This window comes from Ostrea edulis, chromosome 5 (assembly GCF_947568905.1).
Source record: "Ostrea edulis chromosome 5, xbOstEdul1.1, whole genome shotgun sequence".
Lineage (NCBI taxonomy): Eukaryota > Metazoa > Mollusca > Bivalvia > Ostreida > Ostreidae > Ostrea > Ostrea edulis.
In genome coordinates this window covers 39,158,212-39,170,706 of record NC_079168.1, presented here as the reverse complement: position 1 = coordinate 39,170,706, position 12,495 = coordinate 39,158,212, and the positions used below count along the sequence as shown (strand labels likewise).

General features: G+C 35.0%; 2 protein-coding genes across 8 annotated transcripts in view; one reads left to right on the top strand and one right to left on the bottom strand.

Annotated features, from left to right (window-relative positions):
- LOC125652830 (RAC-gamma serine/threonine-protein kinase-like) overlaps nucleotides 1-10,215 on the bottom strand; it is a 34,227-nt gene extending 24,012 nt beyond the window's left edge. For 4 of the 7 annotated variants that reach the window (XM_048882262.2, XM_056165981.1, XM_048882259.2 and 1 more), the window contains exons 1-2: nucleotides 10,090-10,215; nucleotides 2,617-2,699 (exon numbers count right to left, since the gene is read on the bottom strand). In XM_048882262.2, the coding sequence (XP_048738219.1) occupies nucleotides 2,617-2,674 (58 nt within the window). In that variant the 5' untranslated portion in view covers nucleotides 2,675-2,699; nucleotides 10,090-10,215. Of the gene's footprint in view, nucleotides 1-2,616; nucleotides 2,700-9,956 lie in introns of all 7 variants that reach the window. The other 3 variants (XM_056165980.1, XM_056165982.1, XM_048882260.2) reach the window with 3 other exon arrangements.
- LOC125652832 (uncharacterized) overlaps nucleotides 10,111-12,495 on the top strand; it is a 25,233-nt gene continuing 22,848 nt past the window's right edge. Inside the window, 3 exon segments of the mRNA XM_056165983.1 lie at nucleotides 10,111-10,180; nucleotides 10,183-10,333; nucleotides 12,180-12,262. Coding sequence (XP_056021958.1) covers nucleotides 10,118-10,180; nucleotides 10,183-10,333; nucleotides 12,180-12,262 — 297 coding nt within the window. The 5' untranslated portion in view covers nucleotides 10,111-10,117.

The window sequence follows — 12,495 nt, the reverse complement described above, 5'->3', positions numbered from 1 at the left end:
CTAAACTCTATTTTGTCTGGCAGCGTTATTTGTTTAATGAAAACATCAGTAAATTTGTAAATCTGATTTTCATGACATTCAAAAAAAAAAAAATAATAAAAAAAATAAATAAAAATACCGACCTACCTACTCGACTTGAAAAATGTGGGTCAGAGTACATCAAACCAAATTTTTTTTAATGACGTTTGTAATCTCCTGACATTTTTAAAAAAATATTAGTTTGTATTTTCCTGACTAAAATTATCTTAGTTTGTAAATTCCTGACTAAAATGAAATTATCTTGGTTTGACCTTGCCTGACTAAAATAAAATTATCTTGGTTTGTCCTCTCCTGACTAAATAAAATTATCTTAGTTTGTCTTGGGTTAGGGTAATAAAATCATCTTAGTTTGTCCTCTTTCGACTAAAAATCTTTTTTTTTTTTTAAAAATCATACTTTATCCTCTCCTGACTATTAAAATAAGTTCGCAAAGTAGGTGAGCAGAATCTGTTCTCTTTGAGAAGCTCTCGTTTATGTTCAGTTTTACTCCAGATGAGATATCGATAATTTAAAAAAAAAAAATTGTGATAAAAAAGTGAAAAATTCTTGTAAGTCAGAGAGATTCATTTCAATCGGTCAGACAGGAGCACATGTGTATCCTATATTTGGCAGGTTTCCTGTAGCAACAATCAGTACCATCATATGTAACTTGGAAATCAATCATTATTTTTCTCTAACCCACCAAATCAGATCAAATGTTATTCTATTCACATAAAACCCCAAAAAGGACTACCATCTCTGTTTACACATGTATGTAATTAAATGGCATCAAAATAGGGTTATAGTCGGTGTACAAGAAACCAAAGAGAGACAGGTAAGTACACAGATGGACCGTAATTAATCAATTTCCCCACTATTGCTAAATTTTATGGAAACCAACATGTCTACAAAATATTTTCAAGATAAACATTTATTTACAAACCAATCGTTTATATGCACACAAGTAATCTAATCTTTGATACATGTATTAGTTGATCATCCATGTAAAACATCCCCCTGCATGACTATGTTGTGAATTCGAAGTATGCTTAGTATTGACAAAGTGACAAGAAATGTACGTTTGTTGGAAATACACCAATCAAAATGATCAATATTTAATGATGTTTTGCTATGTGATAAATATGGAAATATTTATGTGTTCTTTGCACCCCCCCCCCCCCCCCCCAAACTTGCCTTGTTCTTCCTGAATGTATTTTTATATGAGAGATGCAATATCAATAAAACATGGATAAAAATTGTCCACTTGGATCAAGATTCATGCTAATACAGGTTATTTTGCTTCTAATACTGTGGAGGACTTAAAGTATATCTCCAATCAGCTAGTGATAAAGAGCCCAGATAATCACATGGAAAGATTATGGCATTGTGTATTGGAAGTGATGGAAATCCTGACAGTATCATTAGAAAGTCCCTGGAATCTGAGTAGTCAATACACTTCTCCTTTACAATTAACTATCTCATACACAACAAATACAAAAACAGCACGTCAGAATGCTCGTATTTCTAACTTCTCACCAAATATGTATGGAGGAAAAAATAAATCAAAAAAAGTTATGAGTAATATAAATTTCCAAAACATAAAACAAATAAATGAATCTCCCCAGCAATATGGTATACATAATCTGTAGTAGTAATTTCCTCTCTGATACTATACATGTGACTGAGAGAAGATAAGACACTGTTAGTAACCAATCTTATGGGGAAAAAATCTAGATGATGTCGCAAGCTGGTTTTACAAAATTGATTACAATTTCCTCTCCCCTATTTTCTTGAATCACTTACATGTTGATAAAACATCTCCCAAAATATTCAACATCAGGAATCTTTTCTGATAAATAACACCAAATATGAAAATCTCCAGTGCAAAACACTTTTATACAAAAGTGTTCATGTAATTATTTTGACGATGCTGTTCAGGGTGATTTAATTAGACCATGGGAGAATAGCTCCAAAACACTTATACTTCTGTAGGTACCGCCATTAGGAAGTTATTTGTACAAAACATGCTTCTCTTTAGAGTATTAGATGGAGTAGGTAATACTAAGTATTAAATTGTTTTGTAATTGAGTGTACTTTGAATGATAAATACATCACACCCAGTAATGACCCAGAACATTGCTTTACATATCTTCTCTCTCAGCCAAACTCTCACATGTAATTCTTTTCAATGATATCCATCTTGTGCTCTTCCTGATTCACCACACCTTCTCTCTTTCGATAATTAGTAAATAGAAGAACATTTCCTTTCCATAAATATCTTATCTCTACCCCTGGTTGAAGCCTTTATCTGTATTAAGCCTTCACCCCTTTCTCAGAGATACCCATATTCAACTCATTTCAAACATCACCCATTTTCCAGAGATACCCCTCCTTGAACTGTGTAAAGCCTTACCCTTTTTCCAAAGATACCCCGCCTTGAAATGTATTAAGCCTTCCCCCTTTTTCCAGAGTTATCAACTTCCTGACTTGTTTTAAGCCTTACCCCTTCTTCCAAAGCTACCCCAGGGCATCTTTGAACTGTTTTAAGCTTTACCCCTTTCCAAGAGATACCCCAGGGCATCCTGTTTTAAGCCTTACCCCTTTTCCAGAGATACCCCTCCTTGACCACAGGTATGTGGGTGTCGGAGTTACTCATCTCCACTGCCACTCCTCAGCGTTTCCTACAAAAGAAACCTTCATTTAACATTCAATCTCAAAGGATGTTTGCGTTTTATGTGAGAATAAATTTCAGATAAATTGGTAATTTTATATTATACCTGTAGGATTTATTTTCATCAATATGACATTTCCAGGTACAAATTCAATATTTTTTTTGTAGTTAATACATAGTTAACAATTATTTCAGTATTTTATTTTTCTGCCAGTGTAGGGTAATGACCGTTACTTGAACCACCGAGTTTCTTATGGAAAGTCAAATAAGTCAACATTCATTTAGAAAACAGGAAATTAACACTAAATATCAACTTTCCTTGAAAGATAAAAAAAAAAGAGGGAAAGACAAGAAACCAGATTAAATTTTGTATCAATGAATGTATACAAAATCTTTTAGATAAAGCTCAAGAATAATAGACATTACCATTACTTCCAAATGTAAGTTTTCGTTTAATTAACAGGTCAAACATTCAAATCATGTGTAAAACAGTGAAAAAAACTTGTGAATGAATTGTAATCATAATAAGGCAGGTTTCCAACACTTCCTGTATTACACATCACAGAGTTGTAAACCGTGGGTATGCCTCTTGTACTGGCCAGGTTTGAAAGGTTTTATTGATCTGTATAGGACAACAAACTTTCCATTTACAGGAATGACTAGGGATTTCTTCTGGTCATAATGCATCTGCAGTTTGTAAGCAATTATAATTACTACTCTTCCAACATTGTCATGATCCTGCACATACTACCATACAAAACAACTCACATTTTTCCTGTTTACAACCAAGGTTCAATGTCACTTACATCAGGAAACAAAAACTCGATGAGGCTATACAATAACACTTTGGGAATAAGACAACTGAAGCTTGCTACTGAGCAGCCATGTAAACAGCCGTCTGCTACAAATAACCCTAAACTGGTCTATCCATTACTGACTATTTCTATTGTGCAGATTTTGGGAGAGAAACTAAACAAAACTTAGGACTAAACAGACAAAACGAAACTAATACCACCCAACAACTCCTGTTTGTTCGAGGCTTTCTCTCGGTGACCCAAGGCCGATGTTCGTTTAGTGTCCCGACCCAACACACACTTTTGAGCAATCTTGGTGCCAAGCATGAACTTGTTATGTCTTTCATTTACAGAGTCTAACAAATAAATGACCTTGACAATATTTTCAAAGTTGTATGTTGCTCTTTGAATCTTGCCCACAAGCTTACACACAGACAAACACATAAAATTAGAAATTTTGCTATATCCCAATTGCACCTAGCTGCACAAGGGAATAACTAAATTGCTGTTATAATACCAACATGTTGAGTAATCTTATTTCACTTATTTACCGTGTTTTATGTACCCACATTCTCTTTAGTATTAGCCGAAGTGTGAATTATATTAAGTCAGTCTTAATTACAAATTCGAAAACATCAAATTCTTTTAAGGTTTAAACTTAATCTAATTTAGATTTTAAACTTTAGATTATCTATTTAAAAGTTCTACAATTTATGTTAATATCTCTAGTTGGAAGGGTTTCATTATTGATGTGGGAGGAAACTGGAGTACCCTGAGGAAATCCACTCCAAATTCTGACAACTGTTTGTTAACTCCTTATATAGATCCACATAAAGTATTTATAAGTGTTATCACTCCATATTCTAACCCTTCAACATGCTAAATGAAACTTCCTACACAATTTGTTTCCAGTGGGAAAAGTAAATACTAGGATGTAGAGTAAAACATAAATGCACTGGTCAGTGGTCATTTATCTTCGTTAATTACTCCTAACTTAATCTCTGAAAATATACCCTCTTAATGCACCTAAGAATGGTTTTAGAATACACTACAGATAGCACTGTAAACCAACTATTATCACATCATATTTAGTCTGCAAATGGCTGATGGAAAACTAGTCTGATGATTAATTTTCACTTTCTTGAAGTCATGTCTTATCTATATTTATGCCCGAAGTGTGTTTTATAATCATTTAAAATTGTTAATCTGCACCAAAATCATATTTATGCCATGTGAGTAGTTTTACCCATTCTTCACTTTACAGTCAAACCTGTATTATGAGACCCTCCAAAGGAGAAAGAAAAAACAGAGTCATATATGACAGGTGGTCTCTTAATACAGGTTGCTTAATTTTCATACTATACAGTAGACTCTTTAAGTTCAAGAATATCACTTATAAAATGCATGAAATTCTAAAACATAAAAACAGTCTGTTAGAACTAGCTGCTCGCCACTTCGCCAATGGCGAAAGTAAACTGCATGTGGTGAGTTAATTTCATGCCTTACTCACCACTTTGGCGAACAAGATTCTTCTACTTTTATTTCTGTTTTGTACCCGTTTCGAATTCCGATCTTGACTTTTTATTTTAATGTTTCCGTCATTCGGAAACTCTTGTATGATCCCGTTTGAATACGTGATGACAGAGTCAGTTGAGTTTGATGAATGATTTTAACGGAGGGTGATGGGTGAGGATGGGAGTAATAGTCGGAATGTGCCCAATCAACTATTGAGTAAGAAAACGGCACCGTTCTTGAAAAATCGTGAGTGACCAATTGATTGATAGTAGATTGTTTAACGTCCTGCACGAGAATCTTTCACTCATATGAAAAAGTCATCATAATTGATATCAGAGAACAGCTGGAATGAACATTTAGAACATAATGGTAAACCAGATGGTAAAATTCATACCTTTGAAAACTACACTATTGCTTTACTGATCATTGATATTGTTAATAATGAGCACATATGTTTTCATTATGTGTTAATTAATTGATAGCTTGAGTATACTAATCATGTTAATTGATTTAGCCAGCAGAGACTGCTTGTTTTCAGTAAACAGGGTAACAAACAAACTCCTATTTGTATTAAAAAAAATGTAATGAACAATAACTCTTGAAAAGGCATGTTCGATTGAAATCTAGAGGTAAGATTTGCATTAAGCAAAAATATATGTTGGTGAATAAAGGTAAAATTGCATGAAATCACACAAAATGGTTGTGAAAATCATGGTAGTTAATTTGGTTAGACAGATAGTTGTTTAATGTAGGTATAATAGATAGGTTAATGCCTGGGTGCTGGTGTGTGTGTGTGTGTTTAGATTTTAACGGTCATATAAGATAGTGAGTTGCTTAATACAGTAGGTTGCTATGGCAGTTTAAACTGTATTTCGAATTCCTTTGTCTCACTGGCAGTCCACTACTGACCTAGACACTTACCATGTCATTAACCGAGAAGGTTTGAATTGTTTCGAATGTAAGTTTTCCAAAAGCATTTCATCTGAAAATATGCTAATTCATCTAATAGTATAGAGGTCACACCGTTCCTGAAATTTCAATTGAAAGACGGCTAATAAAAGAATCAGGATCAGGACCGATAGCTTTGAAGCTGGGGCAGATCTCAAAGACTTATTGTAGTTTGCTTTATGATGTCGGTAACTCAATATACATTTTAATGAGGTTGAAAAATGAGTCTACTCATTTACCTTGATAAAAGTTCATAACTTCACACATATACCTTGAAGATTAGGCGAGTCTTGAATTGAGCATGACCATATTCACCCCCATTGAACGCCCCAAGCACTTAGAACATGGGGGAGGGGGAGAGGCTGGTTATCAAAGTACTTTGTGCTGAAATATTTCCCCTGAAATTTTGACTCTGAGAAATGTTTAAATAAATACAGTGGAACCCCATTATTCTGTGTGTCATATTTGTCTCTGAGAAATGTTTAAATAAATACAGTGGAAAACCCATTATTCTGTGTGCCATTTTTATAAAAATCACCAGACTTTAGAAATATTTATCAGTTTTGCCGGTGGAACCAACCAATTAAAAAAAAATCTGCAATTCTGGTGTCACTGAAGAGGTTATCCAAGCTGTAATAACATAACTAAAGTTTACTATGAAATAGGAATTGTACCAGACTCTTGCTCATGCAGTCTCAAAAGTGCGAGTCTGGGGAAAGCAAGACTACTGAGATGACAATGAAGACTCATATATCAGAAATGTGAGGTGTACCTAATATATCAGGGATCACAATTCTAAGAAAAGATGTACAGCACTAGAATTAGGAAAGAAAACCAGACAGTATGTCAAGACACAAAGGAACATTCTATTCACAATCTCCACTTAAGTTGCAGTATATTAACATACTGAACATGATGGGCTTATATTACACTATCAATGTAACTTTTAAATGTGGTTTGATATAAATTACCTATGAAATAATTACAAGGGTCAACTCCAAAACAATCTTTAATCAATAAACTCATGAACAATTAGTTAAAAAAAAATTAGAGTTAGGGATATAATCAGCAGATCAAAAACATATACAGAGATTAGCAACTTTCCCCAAATCTCTTATCATCTATGTCCTGTTTTTTTGTGTGGCAAAAATGCATACACTGATTTAAATTGCATATAACATCTTAACATGAAAGATATCAAGTTCAAATCATCTAAATCCTATCATCAAAACATTCAAGAAAAAATATTTTTGGGAGATGTTTCACTTCAAAGTAAAATGAATTCAAAGTGAAGTTTCAAAAAGTGACACACAACTCACACTGCAAAATCGGTGAGATTTATGGAAATGTTTGATTTGCCTACGTTTTTGTTAATAGTATATTTGTTGATCATCAAATCATTTCAAAACTTCTTACATTTCGATTTCAATTTATGATAAGAGTGAAATAAACTGAAATTAGCATAAATTTATCAAACCAATAAATAGGAATCAAAAATTTATAGGTGGGACCGTCACATCATGCCACCATAGGAGTTGCTTATCTCTGTTAGGCCACTATTAAAAAAATTGTTTGTTAGGAGTTTACCTACCCTACCCCTTTGATGATGGGTAGGTAGGTACTAGGTAGGCTTTTTTTTTGGGGTCAGGATTAATTTTTTTCGTGCATTAAATATTGTTCTCCCACATACGTCAGTGCTGCTGGAATTTTTTGTACATTGTCTACATATTTCTGTATATTTTGTTTGCTATATTATATCTCTTCATTAGCTAAGTTCTTTGTCATTTATTAAATATGCTTTTAAAGGTACATATGTGCCAGCCTTATCATATTCAGCTCTATCATATTTATATATCTGTTTTTGTATATAACATCACTATTTATCAGTACACCACTTTGCACCACTTTATAAATAAGAATTAGTTTTGCTTTGCACTTTTGTGTTGTTCTGTGTGTGCACCCTTTAGTTCTTAGTCATCTTCTGCTTTATGCTAGTAGGCATGCAGTGTTATATATTCCATTGAACATGTCCGACACATGGAACTAGTGTGACAATTGTTTTATGTAGATTTGAAATTTCCAAATGAAATATATAAGTACTGCTCAGTAACATAAAAGCATGATGAGTGGATTTTATTTCAAAGTTTTTCTTGGGTATAAAATGTAAAGTAGCAGTCTAAAACATTGAAAACAATATGGATTTTGTACCTTTTTTCAAATTCTAAGAAAAGCTTTGAAATAAATGTTAGATGCATTTCTGTATGAACTATTAACCAGGCACTGCAAGCATCGTGTAACCTGGGGGTTCCAACTAGCATAGAATCTGTTATAATGGCTTGGTTTGAGAAAATAAATTGATCAGATATGTACTTCGGCATGTGCTCTATGTTGTGTCTACGTTCGTCAGCCGCAGTAGAATCCATGTCAAACTCAAGCAGTCTATTGACTTTGCTTCGTTCCTTTGAGTTTTTAAACTCTATATTTACGCATAAAGTTGCCTACGATTTTGTCCTCTTCAGGTCGAACATTTTGAAACAAACCATCAAGGAAGCGCTTGAAGCGAAGCAAGGTGACTGACAAGCGCTTTACTGACTCCGACGGCTAAAATCCGGCTCAAACTCGGTTCTGTTCCGCACCGGACAATAACCAAAAAAAAAAAAAAAAAAAAAAACATCGCTGTTGGACAAATCATTTTTTTTGGGTCGGCGACATTTTGAGAGGGTCGGGCGGCTAACGCCCAACAAACAATTTTTTAATAGTGGACTTATATATAACATGTTTACAATGTGACTGTTGAGACGCGCAAAGACCCATAACATTTTACAACACAGCTTTAAGCAATTCATTTAACGCAGGAAATATAACACAGTTGTGATGTAAACAGTGGACTGTGACATCATCATTAACTGCGATTGCTTTTCTTTCAAACCATTCAATTATCAACAACAAACATACGAGGGCATGAGAAAGCTTGTCTGGAATTTAAAAGCATTTGTGGTACTTTCCAAACTATTTATTTGTTTTATCTCAAGTCTATGCGAAAGACATCCGACCGTCGGACCTGACCGATGTGCAGTGCCTCAGGTCCAATGCGTCATTTTTTACACCGGACCGGAATGTCCGATGTCTCAGTGTCCAGTTTTGAGCTTTACTATTTTGACACAGTCATTTAAATGTTTGTTATAAGTAAAAAATATCACACAAATCCAAATACGTAAATGAATGTGATTAAACCGCATGAACCGCCTAAGGTATTATGCGGGAGGGATCCCTGGTATAGTATTACTAGTATAATGAATAAGATTTCCTTGGTTTTGCATTTTCACGTGTTTCACTTTTTTTACATTAGGTTTTTTAGTCTGACAAAATTTGGTTCAGTCCGGTGTGTTCATTGATTACACAGGACCGAATGTCCTGTGTGGTCCAAAAACTTTCGCATAGACTGTTATCTAAGAGGTTCATGATGAAGTATACCGCAGTGACGGCGACAATAAGATGTTTCCAGAAGCATTATGGGTTGTCCCCATCATTTTTCAGCTGATGAAGAGTAAATCACGTGATTCAACCGTGCAATCTTTGGAGCGAGCTTTGCTAGCTATAATATATGTCTCTGATATAATTTGGGGTTTATAGTTGAGCTTGAAAAAACACTTGGAACAGTTTTTTTTTTTTTTTTTTTTTTTTTTTTTTTTAAGTTTTGGGTCTTAGTTTAGTTAGTACTCAATATTAAAAGTTAAAACACTATAATTTCAAACACTAGTGGCTAGTGCACAAATAAAAAGTACATGTGCATATTTTTTATATGATTCTCATTCTTTGGAAGATTTTGCTACTATTGCTTTAACGATTGTGTTTGATTCATGACGTAAATCAATATGGGTCTTTTCGTGAAAAACCAAAGACAAGGGCACCCATACTTTCTTCCAATTAAAATCATCATCATAATTCTATCATAATTACAACCCATTTATGTTTGTTAAGTAAATCAAGTCAGCCTTATGTTTACTCACATGTTTGAAGTCTGCCAGCGACAGTGATTGACTTTAATGAAGTCTCAAGCGTGGCTTCAATGTTTTGCTCCGAAGTTTCATCAATCAATTACCCGCGATGCTTTTACTTACTAAAATACTAATAGGTTGTTACCTCTGCATAGTAGAATGATCAAGAGGAAATGTGGCCAGGATCCTCAAAAATAATTGAATTTCTTTTCCTTTCTCTCGACCTGTTGATCAATTTCCTTCAAGTCACGCTGAATTCCCGTTTGCAAACGAGATTGGCAATACAAAGATCCCGGATGTTGAAAATACTTTCGCTTTAGTTTTAGAAATGAAAGTAGACGAAATTTTTATTGTTTCTGAACGCTCTGTTGTCATAGCCCATAAGTGCTGTATCCTTTTAAACTTGTTTTATGAAAATGTGCAAAATGTCAGATTGTCAATAGAGTGCAGGCTGATCAAAGATTGGGAATGAAAGTACACTAATTTCTGCCCAGGCAAGTGTAAATGTCACTCACAGAGGAGCGGATCTAAGACTCTCGTCAAGGAAAGATGTAATTTTGACTGCAAGTTAAATTTTAAAAGCATGGATTGTTAGCATACCGTAGCGACATTGTAGACAGGCAGTTATATGAACCATATAATGTGAGGAATAATCATTATCCATGCCAAATTAATCCTTTTACAAGGGTGAGGCCTGGCTGTCCTGTCGAGGTCGAAGTTTGTTTTTCTATACTTGGCGATCCAGTGGGTTGATCCTATCCAATCCTGTAGTCTCTAGGTCTCGTTTTACCAACTCACCCCATGCCAGCTTTGGTCTGCCAGGAGCTCAATAGCCAGTAACATTCAATGTACGAACATGTGATACTCATTCCTAGCTGTACTATGCTCAACATGGCCTATTCATCTCAGACTACATGTCTGGATAACATCAGCGATGTTTCTTATGTTAAGCTGAGTAATAAGAGACTGAAAGATGACATTCACTTCAGGATTGACAAGGCAAATCCATCCTATCGTGGTTTTGTTGTTGCGTATTAGTTTCTTTAGAATGCCGGCTGTTAATCCCCTGTATATTTCAGAACCATATAGCAACACAGGTCTAACGTAAGTTGAATACAGATGGACTCTGGTTGTGATTGCCAGATGTTTGTGCGTCGAGACAGGGCCCGAAATTAACATGTGCCCGTCAGTCCATGACTGGTTAAAAGTCTGGCGGACTGATTTGACATTTGTTTTAGTCAGTCGGATTGGAGTAATCAATTTTCTAAAATGTCATTTTGGAAAACCTACTTATTGAATTTTAAACACACATTTGACATTTCTCTGTAGATATCGCACAAACCCGGTTAGTACATGTAAATATAAATTTAACAAAAGTGCTCAAATCTGAGGCATATTGAGTTCAACTCCATTATTTAATTTTGATGACATTAATGAAATACGTTAATTATTTCTGGGAAACTCTGATGGACTTGTAAATTTTTCTGTGGACTGGTTGAAATTATATCTTATCAGTCTGGCTGGTTTGGTGACATAAAAAAGTTTGCTTCAAGCCCTGCAGTATTGGAAGAAGCTCTCTGAATTTCTTTGAAGTAGACTTACATCGTGTTGTTGCTGCAAGTTCACATCCCTTGCCAGATGACAGTGTCCCCAAGGTAACAGAAGTCCGCTACAACTTCAGGTTTTAAAAATCCTGTTGATAGATCTACATGTCATATGAACTTGCACTTGCTTATCCCCTTTCTGTGTCTGTATAGTTCGACTTCTACTTCTTCGTCAACATCAAATAGTATCTACAGTTAAAAAGAAGTCTGATATTTGCCTAATGGTTTTGTTGCTGAGCCTTGAAAGTTACACTGCAGATCCCAATTTTGATGATGTTGCAGTGGATGAGAGAGCGCAGGGCTTAAGTCGTGCATTTTGAGGGATGGCTTGTACTGTTTCTATCCTGGTCATGGCACCAAATGAAGACATTTAAGGAAGGAGGAATACAACGGACAAACCGGGACTCGAACCTGGGCCCCCTGAACCTCTAGTCAGGTGCTCTACCAACTGAGCTATCTGGCCACCGACGATTGAAAATGGCTAACCGCTACAATATTTTTGGACTAAATGGCAGATATATATGCATATCTTCATATATTTTTTTACTCGCCTGGTCTCATATGAATAGGTGATACCATATGTTAGAATACTCTTTAGGGAAACAATATCTATACCTTAACACTTTATCAGATACACTGACGTGCAGTACATCTGCGAAAGATGTCTTTCTTGAAAATTTAAAGGAAGGAGAAAATCACACACTTCCGTACTTTGTATGTATTCAGGGTTGACAGATTTAATTATGCCCCTAGCAATTAAAGTTGGAGGGAGGAGGGGAGGGGGGGGGGGGCGGCTGTTCAGTACTGGAATTAAGTCAATCTGTCTGTCTCCCTGTATGTATATTTTTTCTGTCCAGAGATTTTCTCTTACACAACTGATCGATTTTTACCCCCTCCCAAATATTAGTACTAGGATGGGTGACTGCTATACAGTACACACTTTTGTA